We start from the raw sequence: 22,469 nt of genomic DNA, 5'->3' as shown, positions 1-22,469 counted from the left end.
GCCATTTTTGTATCAGGCCTTTTCCTTGGTAAGTGAAGTTTTCAATCTCTTCTCGCTTCCTTGATTCAAGTCCTTATTCCCCTGATCTCTCTCTCTCTCTCTCTCTCTCTCTCAACCTTGATGTTCTTTACTGTGGTTTCACAGCACATGACCGAACCATTTCAAACTGCTCCTCCTCATTTTATTTCCTGTTGTGGTTGCCTTAGCTGCTTCAGATTACCTCATTCTTATATTATCCTTCCTAGTGTTCCTACTCATCCATTTCAACATCCTCGTCTTTGCAGCTCTAACATCATGCTTTGGTGTCTAAGCTATGCCTCTTTATGGAGAATTTTGTCTCGTCTCTTTTGAATTATTCGATCTATTTCATTTAGTATATTTTATTCTCAAGTGTGTTCAAAATTAATTTTCTCATGCTAATCATTTTGATTTCTGATCTGGTGGTACAGGATTTCGACGACATTTTGGACGAGAACGATACAGGTGTGTTATTTCTCTTAGGATTGATAATTGCTGCATCTTTCTCTGCCAATTGGTTGCAGATTCATTTGCATGTTAGCTATTCCATGATCTGTTATTTTCCTAGCTACTTATTTCTTTATTCAATCTTAAGGCCTGTTTGGATATGAGGAATCCATGGGAAAAGAACATTTTCCATTGATTGGATGTTTCTTGCTGTTTGGATTGTGAAGAAGACTATGGATTAAAGTAATCATTATCTTTATCCATAGCGCAGTTATCTAATGCGAGACACGGGGTGATGTTGTCTAATGAATCTCGAATTTCCTCCTGCTATCCAAACAGCGCCCCCTTATTTTTTGGAATCCACTGGACTACACTGCTGGAAAAGGTAATCGTTACAGTTACTGTATCCATACCGTGGATTCATTACAGGCCTACCCTGGGATGAACTGTGATGGACCCGATGGTCAATGAGATGCTTATGTGGTATTCTGTTGACAGTTAAATGTTTTGTTTTGGTCTCTGCTTTTCTTTCAGGATTTTTGAACGTAGATGATTATGATGAGGTGGATCCTGCAGAAGAGGAGGATGACGGTATGCCAAGTGCTGAAGAGGATCGGTTTATCGAAAACAGTGGTTGGTCTTCTCGCACAAGGTGGGTTCTCAATTTGATAGCTTCTGTTTTATTTGTGGAGCCTTCATATAGTAGTGTCTCTTCACACTCTTCCTTTGATTTCCTTACTTCCGGTATATGTAGTTTCATTATGTTTATTCTTGGGTATTTTTATGAAAGAGACTAGACCTTTTATTTTAAAAAAAAAAGAAAAAAGAAAAGAAAAGAAAAAAGGAAAAAAAGAAGAGATAATATAGAAAATTTTCTTGTGATCAGCAAAAGATGAATTATACAATCTTGAGCCTCAGGATATACACAGCATACTTGGCTTTTCGGTGTGCACAATTAGGCCCATGGTTTAGTGATGAAGGCCATTGGTCTATCAGGCCTATAGCTGCATGTAGTGTGAACAGAAGCGGCACTAGATGGTGCAGGAGCCAGGAATTGTCTGTTTCAGATGAACGGTTAGGAAGTGAGAGCAGGTAGGGCTGTTGACTTGCTGACCTGGGTTCACCTTGGCCTGGATTTGGAACTGTTCTGGCCTGGCCTCATGGGCTGGGCCTATTCAAAAAATTGATTTTGCCCAGCCCTTACCTGGCCCATTGACTGCCCCGGGAGCAGGTGTGCAAGTCCAAAGTGTGATAAGAAAGGACGCGGATTTCCTGCGAAAGGCTTTCGCAGGAAGCTCCTGCGCTGGGAACCTACATGGAGCCCACCATGATGGTTTTTATAAATCCACAACGTCCATCCGTTTTTTGAGTTCATTTTAGGACAAAAGTCCAAAAATAAGCCGGACCCAATACTCAAGTGGGCCGCAGTAAAGGAAAAGGTGGGTAGGGAAATTCCTACCGTTGAAACCTCCCTGGGATCGACAATGATGCTTACATGCCATCCATACCGTTCATAACGTCATTCCTACTGAGATGAACTGGAAACAAAAATACTAGCCTCATTCAAAATTTCTGTGGCCCCACGAATATTTCAACTGTGGACGTTTAATTCTCATGTTTTCTGCCCACTTAAGTATTGGATCTGGTTCATTTTTGGCCTCTGGTCCTAAAATGAGCTCAAAAAACGGATGGACGTGGTGGATTTATAAAAAACATCATGGAAGGCTCACATAGGTTCCCACCACAGGAGCTTCCTGCAAAAGCCTTTCGCAGGAAATCCGCATCCGATGAGAAACAGGAGTGGCACCTAAGCAGAAGTTTCTGTTACCAAGGTCAAGCCCCACCTTTGGACGGACTGTGCCCCAAATTATCTCCCCAATTGGAACATTCAAGCTACCAATCTTGGCCTCTTTCCTGTTGAATTGGACTGTCAATTTGTCACAGTTTCTCTTCTTAACCTTCTATTTGCCCGGCCACGAATTGAAAGGTTATGGCTGTCCTATTGGCATGGTCCATCCATATTCGCCACTTCGTTAAATCAATGGTCTAGATCATTAACCATAGGCATAGTTGTCACCGGCACCATCACCATCACCATCGCCACCACCGGCAACATCATCATTGCCTTGTCCCAGCTATTAGGGGTCTTCTTTAAGAATCCCATTTTGCCCAACAATCCTGTGATCTGAGGCTCATAGGCCTTCATATCACCCCCGCCACCTCAATCCAAGTCCTTGTCATCATCATAGCCTTGTCCCAGCTATTTGCTGTCGGCTTTAAGATTCCCATTTTGCCAGTCAATCCTATCTAAGACCCAATCCTTGGAAAGTGTACAAGCCTTCTTATCACTTCTCACTCAATCCAAGTCCTCTTCGGGTGTTCCTCTCATCCTATTTTCAGGTCCTTCCACCCTAATCTATTTTCCCATCCCTATTAGAGCCGTCTCTGGTCTCTGTTTTTTGGCACCACTTGTGCATACTAATAATCCAACTGTGCCATGTATATCCTTTGGTTGCAGATCATATGGCTCCTCTTCATAAAATATGTAGAAAAATTTCTTATTTTTCTCATGCTATTTCTTTCTAGAGCTGTTGCATGGTACCTGGAATATTTGTTTGACAAAATGAAGCCTGTTAACTTTTTTCTTATTGAATGTTATAGGGCTGTTGCAAGGTACCTACACTCGTTGTTTGACAATGAAGCTGGACGTGGAAGAAAAAATGTTGCAATAGACAACCTTTTAGTGGGCAAGACTCGGAAGGAAGCATCGAGGATGTTTTTTGAGACTCTGGTATGCCTATTTCATGTTACACGTTACACTTTTGCTTTGGTGAAGCCAACTACGTGAATATTTCTGGGTGTTTTTATTCAAAAGGAGGTGTGTGCACATGCTCCAACCTCTTCAGGGAATTGGAATTTGAAATGCCACTGATTCATTAGATATGAAGAGTAACAAAGGTGCACCAAGTGACAAGATCACACCCACAAACAGTGCATTGGTCACATTTGGTGTGCCCAAAATAGATAATTTCTACCAGTCATGCACAACATTGGAATCTAATGTGTGCAATGTGTGCGGTGATCCTACACGGTGGCTTTTTATAGACACTGAATACAAAGTCATGAGACCTGTCTCTCTCATCCATGCCGTAGACGCTTCAATCTGACAAGACGGGGTTTAAAACATGGATTGTGGTTGCCAAGGGAAAGTAAGAAAATTGCTGTACCAATGCCCATTCAGATGCTTCCTTCAATCATTCTTCTTCGGTCTGTTTCCCTATGACCAGCTTAGTGAAAGATACTTTGGGCAGATATCATGCCCACTCGGGTAATGTTATGACTAGTTACACGAAACTGCCTACTCATGGGGCCATTCCCTCTTCAGAATCTTGCTATTCTTTCCTTTCTTTTTGGTGTAGCGCAACTTCAAATTTTCCATTCTCAGCCCTTCATAGCTAAAGTAGATTAGGGTGCAAATGGGTACTCACCTATCCCTAGTCGGACACAATGTGGTACTTTTAAATCACAAGTGAGAGAACAGAAGCGAAACAAGTAGCACGAAAAAAGCTGTGGCTTATGTTTTCCGTATCTCTCCAAACACCTAAGTTATTATTGCTTGGCCCCACCAACCACAATTTGCCACTGCTCATAGATGGATCCGTATTCTGTTGTCATTCTTTTTTTTTGAACGGTGATGATTTTATATCATAGAGGCCAAAAGCTTGAAGAATACAAGAAAAAAACAAAACAAAATGAAAGAGAGACAAAAGCTACAAAGCTGCTCAATTATCAGGAAACTGATCCGCTACTATCACTTAAGATTCAATCACCCATTCTGAGACCAATTCAAAAGACACCTTGCAAACTTCTGAAGATAGACCTTTTCTGTTGTCATTCTTGCCCCCACTTTAGTGCAGATCTCCAGAGATCTCCAGACAGGCTTGTTCCTTGTAGCATCAAAATCATCCAAATTTTGATTTTATTTCCTCACAGAAATCATCCTTTCTTCAACACACTGAAAATCTTTGTTTAATTACACTATGCTTGTGCTATATTGATTGGGGGATTTTTTTTTTTTTTCTCCTGCAGGTTCTGAAAACAAAAGACTACATCCATGTTGAGCAGCCAAATGCATTCAACAATATCAATATCCTGCCCACAGTAAAGCTTATGAAATCGGAGTTGTGATTCCCACAAGCACTTGATACAACGGTACCAAAATTACCCTGTAATTCTACCCTGGTTTATGCTCGGCTCTGCTCATCCATTGTTTGGTAACTTCTCTTTTTCGTTTCTAAATTATTCCCTTTTTATTTCCTTCTATAGCTTATAAGTTAACAAGGAGCAGAGCCGAGTTTGTGCCTGTATTTTATTTGTATACTGATCTTACTGTCTGTAAATATAGCTGTAAAATTAGTCAGTCTCTTGTTATGGTGGATAATGGAGATGGTTAATTAGTTTCTGTCAAGGGCACTTTCAAAGTGAGTATAGTATCCTTGAGCTTAAGTGAGGTCCATGCCTTGGTGACCAAGGCTGAGGATCTGATGGGACCCATGGTGGATGGGTGGAGGTGGGGATTCACCAAAAATTAGGGGTGCACATGGAACCGGTAAACCGGCCCGGAACCGACCAAACTGCAACCGGCCTGGAACCGACCAAACTGCACGGTTTGGTCCGGTTCTGAAGTGCACCAGTTCTTACGGTCCGGTTCCGATTCGGTTCTAGGGTGCAAACGGTCCGGTTCCGGTTCCGATTTTCTTAATTCATCTTCTAAAAGACAGGGTATCTATTCAACTTGCCAACACAAAAAGGATATCATACCTGTAGAATGTCACCTGGGAGTGAATGATGAAATTCCTTGATATCTTTGTTTGTGTATGATGCCTGTAGGAGTTTTTGCCCTTAATTTGGGTTTTGTTGTGGTCTGGGACAATGCTTTCCTAGACATGGATTTTATTTTCCTGGTTTTTAGGTTCCCCAGCCCAGGTAAACCCAGATATTTGCAGCCCAAACTTTAGCCAGGGAACACATTTTCTGGTAACAGCGTGGGAAAGGGCCCATGCTCTTCTCCTCTCTTCTAACACCAGTATGATGCTCCATCAACTCTCAACTATTGATTCAAAGGTTGGTGATGACTCGGAAGCTTCTCCACCCTTTTCCCTCAACGGTGTCGAGGATATGGTGCAGTGGTGGGACAAACCGTAAACCCCTCTTGCAGGCGCTTCTCCTCAACTATAGTACATAAACCCAACGACCCCTCTCCATTCTTCTGAAATGTTGGTTGTTTTTTTTTTTGTATATCTATATCCTTTGTTGTGTTGAATTTCTGATCCATTTTCATGTTCATTGTCATGCCCTTTCGTTTTTACTAAATTCAATTTCATTAGGGGTCATTTGGATGCTGTAAAGTCATTTTAAGTTGTAAATTACAAGTAATTTGATTACAGGTATAAAGTGTTTACATACGGTTCTGTATGGCTTTAAGCTGTAATCTGATTACTGAGAAATAGTTGTTATGTGTTTGGATAACTTGAAATCTGTTTACAGCCTGTATTTAGGTATTCACTTACAATAGAGCTTGGAGTGGTAAATCCTTTAAAAATAATTAAAGGACAGTTTTTATGTAAGATAGATGATTGGGATAAGCCCAACTCAATAAAACATATGGCTGATTTTTATGGTAAACAAATTATTTGGTGGGTCACAGAAGTAGGCCTACCAATTCAAACACAGTACTAGAGTTTGACAACATTTCAACTTATGAGAAGCTTCAATCCTAGCAACAGTAACAGAGCGAGGGAGAGGTTTGTCTTCTTTTTGCTCTTTCTTCATCTTATTCTTTCGTTTTGGGTCCTTGTAACTGTTGGAAGATGATCCACAACTCTTCCAACTTTGAAAGTTTTCAAAAATTATGGCTGTTGCCTGAACCGAAATCCCTTTACCTGTAATCCAAAACACGACTTTTTCTCATGTTTCAAATTACACAAAAGCTGTAATCAGATTACAGCCCGCAACCTGATTACATGCAGATGTGCTCATCCAAATGCCCCTGTAATCTGATTACCTGTAAACAGATTCCCACTTGTGGAATTTACAGGCATCCAAACGACAACTCTGATCTTATCTAGTCGACCTTGGACTAAGTGTATGGCTAGCTCCACTGGATGGAGCATTCTTGGAAGACACCCTAATTTTAAAACGAGTCTAGATGTCGGGTTTTTTCTGTCTTCTTACCTGTCTATTATCAGGCCATTCTCCAATTGAGGAGTTTTTTTTAAAGGTTTGTTCCGTCTGAGGTGTCCAACTGCTTAATGGCTTGGATCACTGGAACATGTGGCCCACTTGTCCAAACAGATGGTGCAGATGTTGGAACATGAGGGTCCATCCTCTAGACCCCATGTGTGGCACACGTTTTCAAGTAGTCCCACTGTTATGATAAATATGGTTTAAAAAATAATAATAATAATTAAAATTCAGAACTAACTAGAGACATTCACTGCATCCATATTGGGTAGCCATTTAGGGGCCCTTAGGCGGGTGATGGGGCTGCTTGCTCTCAATGCTATTCTTCTAGCACAAGCTCTTTGTTTTGAATGCCTAAGCGTTTCGATTGAAGGTAAATTTTACCTGGTGCTATCTATTTGATTTTGATTTTGATTTTTAGCGAAAAGGTTGTATTCCTTTGTTGAAGAAGGAAAGGCAAATAGTTACTGCAGCATCTTTGCTTTCAAATCAAGTGCAATTCTCTTGTTGGACTGAATGCTTCACCCTATCTGCTTTCAAATCAAGTGCAATTTTCTTGTTGGACTGAATGCTTCAGCTTCTCTGCTTTCCAATCAACTGCAGTTGTCCCGTTGAGTAACGAGAACTAACACCTTGTTTACCTTCAATTCAACAAGGCCTTAGCTGTTGGGGCATCATTCAATGAGGTGCCTTGATGTCACAGTTAATGCATCAGCGATCGTGGGTCATTCATCAAGTAGGGCACATGGTGAACGTGTACACTCATCACGGGAGCCACACATGCAAGTTGAATTTAGATTTCTGACCCTTTTGTTTTGCCCATTTTCTCATGCAAGCCTGACTTTTCTGATCAGCTGACAAAGATTATTTGTCCATAAGATGCTGACGGTGTGCTGTACCTGATGAGTGGCCTGTATCTTTGATACAAGGTGCCTGATGTGGATTGCATGGTTATCCTGCCACCGCAGGCGTACGTGGTGACCCGATGTTGTGGGATTTGATTGGGCATGTGCTGCCTTAAAAGATGGGGCCGTCACAACACGTTTGAAAGTCGTTAGGTCAAGTAAGTGGGGCTCATCTCTTGAGAGTGGCCACTCATTGAATCATGACCCTCGACTGTTTTTTGGAAAACAGTAGACCTTTATCCACGAATGGCATTCCTGAGATGGACTCTTTCTAAGTGATGGCAATGGCCGCTAGGGCTAAGGACCCCACAACTTGCTGAAGGACAGTTTCAAGACATAAGGGTTCCAAATCAACTAGCAGTCTAGCATGTGTTCTTTAAAGGTACTCTTAGATCCAAGGTCATGTTTCAGTGATCAAAACCATCTATAAAAGGACTCTTAGTGGATGGAAAGGATACCCCACCCACATTGGACTATATTTAAATCTTTGAAAAGTTTACATTCTTGGGCTAAGGCCTTTTTAGCCCAATTGGAGCCCGGACCAAGTCCTAACAGACTAGGACCACCCAAGCTCAGGCCACTGCCGCCCCTATTTCTAGATATCAATGGTTTCGGGTCTTTGATGCTAATACTAGGAAAGGATGGAGCCCTTAATGTTGACGTAGAATCAGTGAATTATAATATGGTAAGTCATTATGTGTTATCAACAGAATCCAAGTAATGTTGTTTTAGGAAAATAATGGCTTAAATTGATTAAACAGCAACATAAATATAACTAGGAAAAGTTAGGGCCAAAGTGTTACAACTTACAGAGTTTTGGAAATGAAAGGGCCATGTATGCCATAATAAATAAGAGGTAGCTTGGATGCCTATAAATGGTTTAAGTACTAAATGATTTACAGGCATAAGTCATTTATAGCATGTTCCGTTTTATTGATATATGGGTAAATGTTTGTCTGTGTTTGGATAGTCTGTAAATTATTTAAGTCTTATAAACGGTGAATGAAGAACTAATATTTGAAAATATAGCTGTTAGGCTATAAATTAAGATCCCGTAAATGAAATCTTACTCATCTCATTTACAGGGAAAAAAAGAAGTCATCCAAAACGCAGAGAGTAAATGATTTCCTTATAAATAATTTAAAATTTCCCCATTTATAGGCATCCAAAAGACCGAGGTGACCGAGGATTCAATGAGTCTTTGCCTACCAGGGCCCACGTGCTGAATGGTTTGATGATCAGGACCGTCCATGTTGTTGAATCCATGCTAGAAAGGCTACTTGGGAAAACCTGAGCGGAGTGGATGAGTGTGATCATTACTAATTAATAAATGTATTTAGAACAATACAAAGAGAATTTTCAATGCATCTAATTCAACTCTAAAAATCAAAGGCTAGGATCATCGTCAGAGTATGATTATAGGACCATAGCTTACTTAAAGTAATCTATACAATGTGGACAGTTCAAATCATAGGACCAGCTGAGCATGTGGGCCCTTGTGGGTGAAACACACACCAGGTGGTGAGTTGAGATAGAGGCAATACAACCTTGCTTGCAAAAGATGGTTGGCTGATGGAGGCCAGATTCTTCTTGTACATGGGTCCTGCGTGGGCCACACCATGGCGTCTGTATGGCATCCAACCTATCTACAAGTTTAGCTCCCCTCTAAAAATCAGCCTCCTCCAACCAAAATGTGGGCCCCACCGTGTGAATTTAAGGGCTTTTGGACGTTTGTATATTGTTTGCTATGGTGTGGCCAACATAATTATTGGGTATGTGGGGCCCACTATGATGAATTGCATGTACCCAAATGGGTTATTAGTTGTGTGTCCCATTTGTATGGCCAGAGGACAAAACTCGGCCCGATTCATGACCCAGGTCTGCTGCAAGACAGGAAAAAGTGGGCAGTGAACGGCCACAATTAGTTAATGTGAGAGGCCCACCATTATATGCATGCCGTCTAACCGGATCAGGTGCGGTCCAGCTTAACCCAAGACAGTGTGGCCCTTGCCATGGGGACCACCTTGACGTATGTATTCTATTTCCACACCGTCCATCCTTTTTGCCATATCATTTTAAGGCATTAGCCCAAAAAATGAATTAGATCCGATTGTTAAGTGGACCATACCATAGGAAATAGTGGTGATTGATCATTAATGGGCCACGAAAGTTTTGGGTCAAGTTGGTATTTGTTTTATCCCTTTATCTAGGTTTATGTGACCTTATCAACAGGTTGGATGGAAAATAAACATTAAGGAAACCTCAAGGTGGGCCCTAGGAATTTTTTAATGGTAGGGCATTCGTCACCACTTTTTCCTATAGTATGGTCCACCTAAGAATTGGATTTTCTTCATTTTTGACATCATTCCCTGCAATGATATGGAAAAACAAATGGACAGTGTGGATATAGAATACGAAATCGGATTGCGTACCGAGTTACTCAGTATGCTCTTATTGTACTAAGTAAAACTCTATTGCGCCACCGTGAATGCATGTGGTTCATCCACGCCATGCATTCGTTTTTCAAGATCATTTTAAGGGTTGAACCCAAAATTTATGCATATCCAAAGCTCAAGTGGACCATACCACAGGCAAAAGTATAAGTATTGATTTCCACCATTGAAAACTTTCTAAGGCCCCCAATGATGTTTATTTGTCATCCAACCTGTTCATAAGATCAGAAAGACGTGGATGAAGGGAAAAAACAAATATCAGCTTGATCTAAAACTTCTTTGGCCCCCAGTAATTTTTCAACGATAGATGTTCAATTCACACTGTTTCCGGTAGTGTGCTCCACTTGAGGATTGGATACACTCCAATTTGGGCATAAGGCCCTAAAATTATCCTTTGAAAGAGATCGACAGAGTGGATATAATGCATGAATGACAGTTGGGCCCATGGAGTTTACTCAGTACGCTTAGCATACTGAGTTACTCAATACGCAATCCGCTTCCTTAGAATACACACATCAAGGTGGGCCCATTGGCTGCACGATCTTGGGTGAGGCTGGGCAGCACCAAATCCGCTCATCTACCCTTTTTCTTTTGAGACTTGAGACACCCACATGGAGAAGGGATTTACCTAAAATAAGCTCAATCCAAAACTCCGATGGGCCCAAAACATGATTTTACATATGATTATGCATTAATTCCGATAGTATGGCCCACCTTAATTTTGGATTCAACTAATTTTTATTGTCTCCCATCAAGAATTCTTGATGGCTCTCATTGGATGCACAATTCATATAAGATACACTCCTTGTGGTAGGCTCACATTACTAGAATCTACGTGGGATGGACCCTCTGAGATTCCGCACGCACACGTATATTTGAATTTTTTTTATCTTGAGCTTTGCAAGTAAAAATTGTAGATTGTAGTTGTGAAATGATGGATCACCCTCTGTAATAAATATGGAGATATAGGAAACTAGTCACATACATTAAAAGTACCTTGATAACATGTAGATTCTTTGGATGAGGATAGATGGGGACGAAAATTAATCTTAATCATATATCAAAATGGGAGGTCATTCTTGTTGACTGTTGATAGGGATGGACTTGATCTTCTACACCTTCCACACTTTTAGGCATTGTAATGGAATTATATAATTTTATATATATATATATATATATATATATATATATATATAGGGAACTAAGACCTTGTATTTACAAGGTATGAGGATAGGGGAAGTTCAACTCAATTACAACGTCTTTAAAGGTCTCCATACTATAAGAGCCTATGCATACCTGAAACACCATACATACTTAGGAATAAGGAAAGTATATCGTCCCTTATGTATCTGAATCGATCACAGTTACTATGGAACTTAGCGGTATGCTCAAACCAAATAATCCAATGGTTAAAATAGGTTTGGTCACTCTAAGCCATTGATCATGTAAGGCCCACTTAATAAAAGACTTGTATTCTCTCACTTGAGTTATTAATTATTGTCAAAATAAAATTTTAAATATTTTATAAAATGTATTTACATGAAAATGTAGCCGGAGGCGGCCTTCTTACTATTGAGGCAGTTAAAAAATTTTTACCTATATATCTAACAAATTTCAGTTGTCGGATATCTGACATTTGAGTGCAAAGTATTTTGTGCGTTGTAAGTAACACAACACTTTTTATGTGGCTATCTAATGATGCATCCTTAGATTGCAAAAATATGTACCCAACATTCTAATTGTAAAAGCGATATCCGAACGTGTATAGACCTGAGTATACATGATGCCCTTTACTGCTTATGTATAAAAAATATCTTTCATTCTATTCTTTTCTATGCTATTTGTGGGATAATGAAATTGGCATAACTTATTATCCTTTATAATAGGTACCTTTCCAAGAGTACAATTCTGCATGACGAACATTTCAAAAATTTGATCAATATATGCTTTCTATGACAAGTCAAGTAGTCCACGTGATCTATCACAGTGTATCTCAATATCAATGATGAAGTAAATAACACCAAAATCTTTCATTTCAAAATTTTGAGATAAAAGTTTCTTAATTTACACAACATTTTAATATCGCTACTGGCTAGTAAGATACCGTCAAAGTACAAAACTAATATTATAAATATGCTCATATTGATTTTTATATAAATACACTCATCTACGATGTTTTCTGTAAAATTAAATGAGAAAATCATTTTATAAAATTTTAGGTACCATTAACATGATGCCTTTTTTAACCTATAAATGGACTTCTTAAATTTGTAGATCAAAAGTCCATACCACTAGTTGCAAAACTATTTGATTGCTTTATATATGTTTTCATTTAGATTTCAATTGAGAAACACAATTCTAACATCTGTTTGATATAACTTTGAATTCATATGAGCTATGTGAGTCATTATAATCGTAAATATATTTTATTTGACACTGGAAAAAAGTCTCTTTAAAATAAAAGCCTTTGTGCTAATGACACTGGAAAAAAAGTCTCTTTAAAAGTCTCTTTATTTGCATACACATTTATAACAAATCGACTCAATCCATTTGGGCGATTTAACAAGGTCCCGGACTTTGTTGTCTTTCATATATTTTAATTCATTTTGATAGCATTAAACCATTATGGAGAATTGATATATGTTTGGCTTGTGAAAAAGATGAGGGATCATTTCTATCCTTTTATCAAACTTGTGCTCCTGTAAATACACGACATAGTCATTGGAGATTATAGATCTCCTTTCTCTGTGATCTTGTTAATGATTCATTATTCTAAAATGGGTTTTATATTTTCTCTTAAGTGTATTCTATTTAAGATTCAACGTGTTGATATGTATCGATTTCAAGCTTAACTGCAGGATGAGTGGTCACATTATTGAAGTAACTGTGGTGAGAATCACAGGTTGCTATTTCTCAAATACAATATTCCTTAAATTTATACTCACGCCGTTTTTAGCATCCTTAATAAACCTAGCAGTCCATGTCTCTGCAACCCTAATGAAGTGGAAAGATGTTGATATTCAAATATTACACATTTATCATCTCAATTACATTAGTCTTCATAGCATTTAAGTGTTAATTCGATTAAATTATATAATTTTTCATTGCGCAAGGTGATTCGAAAGTCTAACATGAATGTGCTTAAAATGATGAATTTAGAGCTCAAAATAAAATAATGAAGAATTAGATCTGTGGAAGTCATTAATGAATAATTTACATCCTAAATATCTAAGAAAACTAAGTGCAAATGATAAAGAAAAGGCTGGAGAAATCACAAAGATCTACAACAAAATAAAGAGGCTGTTCGGTCCCACCTGAAGTTGGTTCGATTCGACCGAAGGTGGACAAAACAGTCTAGTAAGAAATTGTGATTTTCATAATTAATTCGACACGATACTTCAGTTCGACTAAAGCCAAGTTCAGTCCCACCTAAGAAAGGTTATGTGCGACTTAAGGGACTTCAGATATATTTCAGATGAAATTCAGCTGCAACAGAGAAATAATTCGGTGCGACCAAAGGCTATCGTCAACTACAGCCGAAACATAACAAAATTGCAAAAATTGAAGTCGGTCTTAAGTCGATGTATATGTTTCCTATTTAAAGGGATGTTTTGAGCTTTCTAAAGCATGAATTAGGGCTTGAGAGAAAGACCTAGGGGTGGTAGAACTTCCACAAAGTCGTCTTTCTTCTTCTCTTCCTCGATTATAATTTATCTTTATAGTTTTTCTTCTAAGATGTTAGTCTTGTTAGGCTAATCTCTTAGCTAAGGCTAAGGGATGAAATTTGTAGTTCAATTTCACTATTTAGTTTGTGTGATTCAATAACATTACTTTGAATGATAATATTAAATTGATTTTATTTGGATTAACTTTAAAAATCAATGAATTATTTATTTCTAAATTTATTGTGGGTTTCGGGTACAATTTTGGATACAATGAATACTTTGATTTAACAATTATTTAACTTTGATCTAAAGAAGAAAATCAATCTATATAATCGATTGATCTAGTGTCACCTCCGGGTGTATTGGATGCTTTTGGTTCCCTGCGGTTGAGATTCGAGTGCTTCATGAAAGAATCATTTGATTGAAATCATATTTTTCTTGGTATTTATGAATGGTTTAACTGAATTATCTTTAGATTGGATAGGATAAGACTTTGATTCCAATTGAGATATATATTGAATCAATAAATTGATATTATGATTGTTATGAGTGAATTCATGAATCCTTAGTTTTTTACTTTTATTATTTTAAATTAATTTTTATCTCGTTGAATTAAAAACTTAGACCAATCTATTAGATTTAGATTAATTATAAGTCGTGTTTTCCATTACCTGTAAATTCTACCTTTGTCTCATCAAGTTATTACTACTTCGTAACCCTACACTTGTGGTTTGTGAACAAGTTTTTGGCATCGTTGTTGGGGAGTGGAGCGAACACAATTAAGTTTAGGTTTTCTCAAGTTGATTTTTTGTTTTAGGCTAGATTTTTCTAAAATTTAGAAATTTTTTAAGAGTTTGTTTTGTTTTAGATCTTCTAACATTAATAACATTATTCACTTGTTTTTGTTTTTTAGGATTCTTAATTCTAGTTCTAGTTCTTCTCTATGAGTAACATTCTCCTCTCTCCTCTATTTTATTTTTATAATTGTAGTAAGATTTATGACTTAGGGTTAGAATTAGAGTTTTGTGTGGTGCATGCCCAAGTGGAAAATGGATCATACATTGAAACTTCTGAGTGAAGGAGGTTTAGTTGACGGGCTCTCAATCCATCGACGAGTTAGAAAACACTTAAATACTCCTAAAACATAATTTGAAGATATGACTGAAACTAAACAATATTTTGACGAGAATCCTTTGCGTAACACACAACCGGTTAGAACCGTGCGTGTGAGAACAGGGTACATAAAGTTCCAACGGTTCAAACTTTACGTGATTACTTACAACCGACGAGAACAAGTACACCTTCCAGCATGATCTTCCCAACTAACGTAAGAAACGTGGACTTTATAAATCAGAGATGATCCAATTACTCCATAAATTACATGACTTCATTTAGAAAGACCATACTTGCATTTACAAGAATTTGAAGAAAATTTTATGACCATACACTTAAACAATGTTCCTTCTGACATGATTAGACTAAAATTATTTCCATTCTCTCTAAAGGAAAATACAAAATCATGGCTTCACTCCTTAAGGTCGAGATCCATTAGCACATCGGCCAGAATGACCAAGGAGTTCCTTAAAAAGTTCTTTCCAGCTCATAAAATAAATACTCTCAAACGAGACATAATGAACTTCTCCCAAAAAATAGATGAAAGTTTTTTCAAGTGTTGGGAACGGTTTAAGGACTTAGCTTCGTAAATATTGTTTTATTGTGAAAAAGGATGTTGTGGTAGAAACCACATTTTCAATTGTTGGCCTTAACTTTGGGTGTCTAAGTTGGTGCATTTTGGTATGGTTTGGCTCCATTCATACGAAGGTGGTTGCCATGGTCGGGGCCTCCCCCGAGTTGAGAAGATCCTTGGTTTGGGCTGCACCTAGTACCAACCCTAGCATTGTTGCTAGAACATCTTTCACTAACACTAGCGATAAATGTAAGTCTAAGGCTCGACATTGAACCCTTGAGTCTCTGAGCTTCAGAATCTTGATATACCATTGGAGTCTTTCCTTTATCCTTCAAAGTCCTCTTCGAAGAAGTCGTCGTACTCCTGACTGACTCGATTATTCCGGTCAGTGGTGAAGTCGAGCTTGTGATGCTGTTAGTGATGGTGACTGGCGACTCTATTGATTAGGATGCCACCGGTTTGGTGTTGACTAGTGGGCTTTTTATTTGGGCGACCATTAGAGGATTTCAATCTATTTCTCCTTCGGGTGGTCAATCATCATGACGTCTGTTTGAACGATGTTGATGACAACCATTTCGAGGTTGGGCATGACGTCAACTCCCATAACTTGTCATTCATCTCAAGGAACTTGAGAAGTCCATTGTCAATGTTTTCTTACATTAGGTTTCTGAAGATAACACAATTTTTAGTAAAGTGCTTCCTAGTGCCATGCCACTTATAATAAGCCACGTTCTTTAAGTCCTTAGGTAAGGTGATTCAGTAGCCAATGGTTTTATTTGAATTAGAATTTTCTAAAATCACATAAATAAAATTATTTTTAATCTTACTAGTTCACATGGTGGGGCCTACCTTTGATTGATCCATTTAAGATATCTCATTTAAATGAATTTATAAATTAGAAAATAATCTTTCAAACGCTAAGGTGCTGTTAGAATTAGCCCTCTAGAATTTTTGCAGATTCAAGTTATTTTCAATAATAGTCTTGAAACCTGAATTTTCTAAAAGTTTAGGCGGCATTTTGTAATATTATGCCAGAACTCCTTGACTTTGCCAAAAATTCTATTTTAACCTTGAAAATTTAAATTTTTATGCACTTTGTGATTTTTTACACGAATTTTCAAGGATTTATTTGCTTTAATAATTTAATGTTCGAATTACTTTTGGTAAATGAATCAAGACCAACTATTGATTGTTACTTGATCAATTTCAAGGGGCAACTAATGATTATCTTAATCCGACCATCCATACCTTAATTAATTATAATTATTAATGCTCACATTGATTGGTCAACGTGGCCTAATAGATGGTTAGATCGATCATCAAATCTGGATGTCATCATCATCTGATATCCGGATTTTGATAGTCAATTCAGATTGAGTTAGATCTCAACCATATAACAGTTCCACATAATGAATTAACATATGATTCATTATCTACCATTTTTTCAGATCGATGTGGCCCATCCAATGGTCCGATCATTCTGAAATTTAAGATTTTAATTTATTATATTCTTAATAATCTAATAAATGGTAATGATTTAATCATACATTTTAGATTATGTCATATAATTCTCTATGTCAAGTTGTAGCTTGCACAGAGAATTACTCTTAAAGTATTTATTCAATTTTATTAGATTAAGGAAGAATATTAGTAAATATATGATCGGTACAGCCCATTGAGGCATTAAATTGATCTGTTTTTTAAAAATATTACATAATTAAGTCTCAGAGCACTCATGAACCATACAGATTATATCGATTGTTATCCATCATGGAAAAATCTCACATTTTGCACATTAGCCCCAAAGTCATGCTCATCAATGTACCTTTTCACATGGATAAATTAGACCTATACAATGGACGTTTGATTGGTCCAATCTGTCCAATGTATTTATCAATGCCATATTAAACTACTGCAAAAAAAGAAGAAGAAAACAAATGAAAAATCATTATATTAACTTAAATAAATGAATTCCCAAAAACTCCATTCTCACTTTCCCTTTCGGTTTTTTTTTTTTCCTATGAGTTTCTTTTTTTGATATTTGAGTTTTAGTAGGATTCTCGCTCTCACATGCTCCCTTTTTAAGAGAGAGGGTTCGTTGAGAGACTATGGGATACGATGAAAGTTTTGAATAAAGAGGGATAAAAGAAAGGATAATGAGATCAGTAGATCTCTTTCTCAAAATTAAATTTAAAATTTTCAAATTTCAAATTTTCTTTAACAAAATAATATTAAAAAAAAAATGGGCGTTACAGATAAGGCTAAATAAGTGTCTACTTTATTATTATTTAAAATGCGTGGTCCATTATAATCGACAAAATAATAATCAACCAAATAAGTAAACAAAAGCAAAACAAAAGATAGATACCTGATTCATCTATTGAAACATACGATTGAGGCAAGTGGTCAATGGGATTTGATCGAATTGATATGATTAACTGAATCAGAGCTTAATCGAACATGATCGTACAACTTAAGACTGATGATATTTACTCCTACTCCTAAGGTACTATAGTGAGCTACTATATAGTAGCTACTTATGCTAAGTTAAACTAAGAAAAGATAAATAAAAAAAGTAGATAGATGTGTTTAGCATGGAGCATCGAGCTCTTATTATTGTGTTCCTTTTATAGTTTGTCGAGGCAATGAAAGCCCTCAATGGGCTTCTTTGTTTCTTCTAGATCCTTCGTGCTCAAGTCATAGTTCTGTATATGGGAATCCCTTTGATTTTTCTAAAACTGGTGACTTGTATTGGGAAAATGGACTCCAGTCGGATTCAGACTTGTTGGCTTTTCAAGTCTTTTTCTTGTAGTTGATCCGTCGCAGAGATGTTCATGGCCCACTAAAGATTAGATTGGAACAACTAAAGTTTTTTTGATGAAGACAACCATACCAAGATCTATTAACCTCGAGGGTGTTTGGAGCATGGGATTAGATGAGTTTAAGTAGGATGGAATTATCAAAATGTAATGATTACGCTGTGTCAAGGATTGTCCTCTAATCCCATGGCTTGGAGGCCATCTCACTTCATGTTTGGGAAATGGATTGGCTACTCATCTTACTACTACCGGTCGGTGCTCTGTGGGCCCCACCATGATGTATGTGTTTCATCCACGCTGTCCACCCATTCTTCCATATCATTTTATGGTATGAGCCCAAAAATGAGTTTGATCCAAATCTCAAGTGGACCGCATAGTTGGCCCTAGGAGGTTTTTAATGGTGTAATTTAATCACTATTGTTTTCCCATGGTGTGATCCACCTGAGATTTATATCTACCTCATTTTTGGGATCAAGCCCTAAAATTATATTTCAAAATGGATGGACAACATAGATAAAACACATATATCATGGTGGGGTCCACATAGCATCAACCACTAGCCATACAAAACTCAAAATATGATTGTAGAAACCCTTGCCTCGGTGCTGATTCCAAGAAGGGGCTTCATAACCCATACCTTATATGAGTCCCAAACAAGACATTGCAACGATCCATGAGATCTTAAAACCCACTCACACCTAATCCCTTTTAAACCCATGTGCCAAGCGCCCCCTCAAGGGCTAGACCTGAACCGATCATAATTAGTCAACATCTCTACTAATGTCCTACTTTATCGACTCCAAGATGTTGGATGATCCAAATCAAACCCCCTCCAACATTTTCACCATTCACTGTACGATGGTATGAAGTACTGAAAAGTATAAATGGATAGGGTTCATCACATCCTAATCTCCCAAACTCTCAATCCTAATCAAAGTTCAACCTTAGAGGTGTTTGGGTGATCACTCTGTCCCTTCCCATCTTTGTATTATTGGACAGATTAGATTTGTCCAATACTTCATCATCAGATGAACTTGCCTTCTCATTCAACCCTCTCCATATATTTAAAGTGATAAATGACTTGGGATTAGCCAATGAGATTGTCTCTTCTTACTTAGGTTCAAACCCAAGTTTGGTTGGCTTGAACATACATTCAATATCACATTTAAAACCTTCTCAATCATTATTAGTTCTCTGAATGTAGGCAAGAAGATCTCCCACCCTAAAATGACTACGAAATATGATAACACAAATTATATTATTACCATATTCATGATTAAAACTGCTTCCTTAAACGGTAGTTTTAAACATGTGTAAGTATGTTATCTTGTAAATGAGTAAGTTGATCGTGGGCACGTGTCATACTAGGATTCATCACCTTGAATATGTTACATGGCATTAATAACGAAACGGTTGACGTTAAAGAAAAATATACCGGAGATCTCCTCAGATGCGATCACACCTTGCGTGTTTGGCGCATGCAGTGTCACCACGTGCCAGCTTCGTATTGAACCACGTCGGGTGCCCAAAACGTCTGTAAGCACGCGTGCAATTTGAATCTTTCTCGTGCTTTGAAATAATCTCAAAAATAAATGGGCGGCCCCAATAAAATACATACATCATGCTTCACAGCACGTTACGGTAGCTGCTTGCTTCTGACAGACACGTCAGCAGGCAATCCGCGTCCCCATCAATTCATATCTACCCCATCTATTCCGTCGAGCTTTGACAAGCTAACACGCGAGTACAGGCCATCTAATGCATCCACTACTTCATATGCAGTTTTGAAGTTTTTAACGGTCAGAGTTCAATCTACACGGTGTGGCCCAATTGAGATTTCAATCTACCTAGCTTTTGGTTTTATATGATAAAATTATCTAGAAAAATGTATGGACGGCATGGATGAGACACATATATCATACATCATGTTGGGTCCACAGAGCACCTGGAAGTAGCCAATTCCTTTGCTTGGTAGACAGGATCAATATCCTGACATTATCTGTAGATTCCTATCCCAATAAACTGGACGGTCTACCATCCACGTGAACCTCAAATGAACAGATGGACGGTTGTCCTTATTTTTCTAACCTACGAACTTCTTTCTGATCATATCATACCTAAGAAGTCCAATTTTACTTCGAACAGTAGATCTATCAAATGAATGGCTTGGATATTTCACTTGTATGCCACGATGGCTTACGTGGTGGCCTGTTCATTAGCTGACTTGTACATGCGTGTGCTACTAAAAAAAAAGTACCCTTTTAGCTTTGGTAAGTTTTTAGTAGAGACCGGACGGACATCTGCCATTTTTTACTTTATCTGAACAAAACTTACTAAATTAAAATAGACATCTGTTCGTACAAACGAACCTATAAAGCTAAAAATATTCTTACCGTTTCCAGTTGCTTTACCCGGAAGATCGAGGGTATTTTCATCCATAATCCTATTTTCATACCCTAAATATCTCCCCTAGTCACATGAAGAAAAAAAAATAAAAATAAAAAAAGCACAATACGGAAGAATCTACCGTGCTCATTTTTTCTATTAGGGTTTTAGGGATTTTGCTTTGTGCAGGCCCAATGTACTATTTACATTTTTTTTATATTGGACTCGGATGAAACCTTAAGCATTAGAGTAAAATTGTAGTGGCACAGATGAACTCAAAAAGATAAAAATATTCTTTTTTTTTTTCAGCTGCTTTATCTTAATATACGGAGTAATTTTATAAAAAAAACAACATTAATATCCTGAAAATTACCTTTGGTCAAATAAATTTTCGGCCGGCAATTTAAAAAGGGCATTGTACGGACTCATCTACCGTGCCAAACTTTTCGGGGTTTTACGAATTAGTGGAAAACGTTTGTTTAGGTGGTCCGCGCTTCCATGCCAACTGGTAGAATGTCATCCAGTGGATGGTCTGACAAAACGCACATGCCCTGAGAAACCGCATGTGATGAATAGATTGGATGGCATATAAAGACACGACGTTAAGCCCGAAACAAAACTAATGGTGGGCCTCTCATTCCAACTGCTTCCTATGATGTGTTCCACATGAGTGTTGGATCGTTATGATAGTTGGGTCTTATAGTTAACATGAGGCAAAGCACCTGATGAAGGGTGTGGATCTTATCAAAATTTCACATAGATGGCTCTTGATGAGTGAAGTTACCTAGCGAGTAACCTAGAACGGTTCCTTCTTAAACACTACGATAGATTCATATGGCCGTTCTGCAAAAAAATTGATATTTGGAGTCCACCGTGATGTATGCGTCTTATGGGCTCCACGTAGAACCGTTCCTTGTTAAACACTAACATAGAACGGTGCTGAAAAACACTTTGTGGGCTCCACCATGATGTATGTGTTTTATCCACTCCGTCCATCCATTTTGTGAGCTTATGTTAGCAATAAGAAGAAAAAAAACACCGACCTCCAAATCTCAGGTGGTCCACACTATAGGAAACAGTGGGGACTCGACGACCATTATTAAAAGCTTCTTGAGTGCCACGAGAGTTTTGTATCAAGATGATATTTGTGTTTTTTCTTCATGCAGGTCTTTATAACCTATTCAACAGTTTGGATGGCAAATAAAAATTGCAGTGGGAAGTTTTCAAGGTGGGTGTTCAATCACCACTTTTTTTTTCCATGGTATGGTCCACCTGAGATTTTGAATCTGCCTCATTTTTGGATAATGCCTTAAAATGATCCGGAAAAAAATGGAAAACGGCAAGGATTTAACAAATACATCATAGTGGGGCTCATAGAACTGAGATCTTGGTAATGGAAGGGGCACTACGCAATCCGAATCCCTACGTTTCTAGCAACAGACCCAAAGTCTAGGTATTCTTGCTTGTCTGGAAGCGGATTGGCTGGTGTACCACACAACACCAACATAGTTGGTGTGGGTACGTGTTCTGTGAAGGCGAGTACTAACTCTAGGATGTACATCTAGTTGAACCGAGCTGAGCCTCAGCTCGACTCGGCTCGGCCACTACCTGGCCTCAGCTCAAACTTGGCTCGGCTTGATCCTCGAGCCTGACTGGCCAGCTCAGCTCGGTTCGGTCAACAACTCAAGCCAGTTCAACCTGAGTTCAAGCCAAGATCGAGCTGAGTTCGCCTGTGCAACATTTTCACAAACACCTGGACTGCACCTTCAAAATCTCATTGTATTTAAGACAACAACAAGGGTTTTTATATGTATTTTATCAAACACCTTTTAAACAACATAAAAATC

The 22,469-nt window shown here is 38.0% G+C and overlaps 1 protein-coding gene across 1 annotated transcript in view; it reads left to right on the top strand.

The window, feature by feature from the left end:
• Window positions 1-4,927, top strand: part of LOC131240223 (sister chromatid cohesion 1 protein 4) — a 31,928-nt gene extending 27,001 nt beyond the window's left edge. The window contains exons 11-14 of the mRNA XM_058238348.1: window positions 450-483; window positions 1,000-1,117; window positions 3,127-3,256; window positions 4,555-4,927. Coding sequence (XP_058094331.1) covers window positions 450-483; window positions 1,000-1,117; window positions 3,127-3,256; window positions 4,555-4,653 — 381 coding nt within the window. The 3' untranslated portion in view covers window positions 4,654-4,927. The remainder of the gene's footprint in view (window positions 1-449; window positions 484-999; window positions 1,118-3,126; window positions 3,257-4,554) is intronic.
• Window positions 4,928-22,469: the final 17,542 nt, after the last annotated feature.

Source organism: Magnolia sinica, chromosome 3 (genome assembly GCF_029962835.1).
Source record: "Magnolia sinica isolate HGM2019 chromosome 3, MsV1, whole genome shotgun sequence".
NCBI lineage: Eukaryota > Viridiplantae > Streptophyta > Magnoliopsida > Magnoliales > Magnoliaceae > Magnolia > Magnolia sinica.
This window is presented reverse-complemented; position numbering and strand designations above follow the sequence as displayed.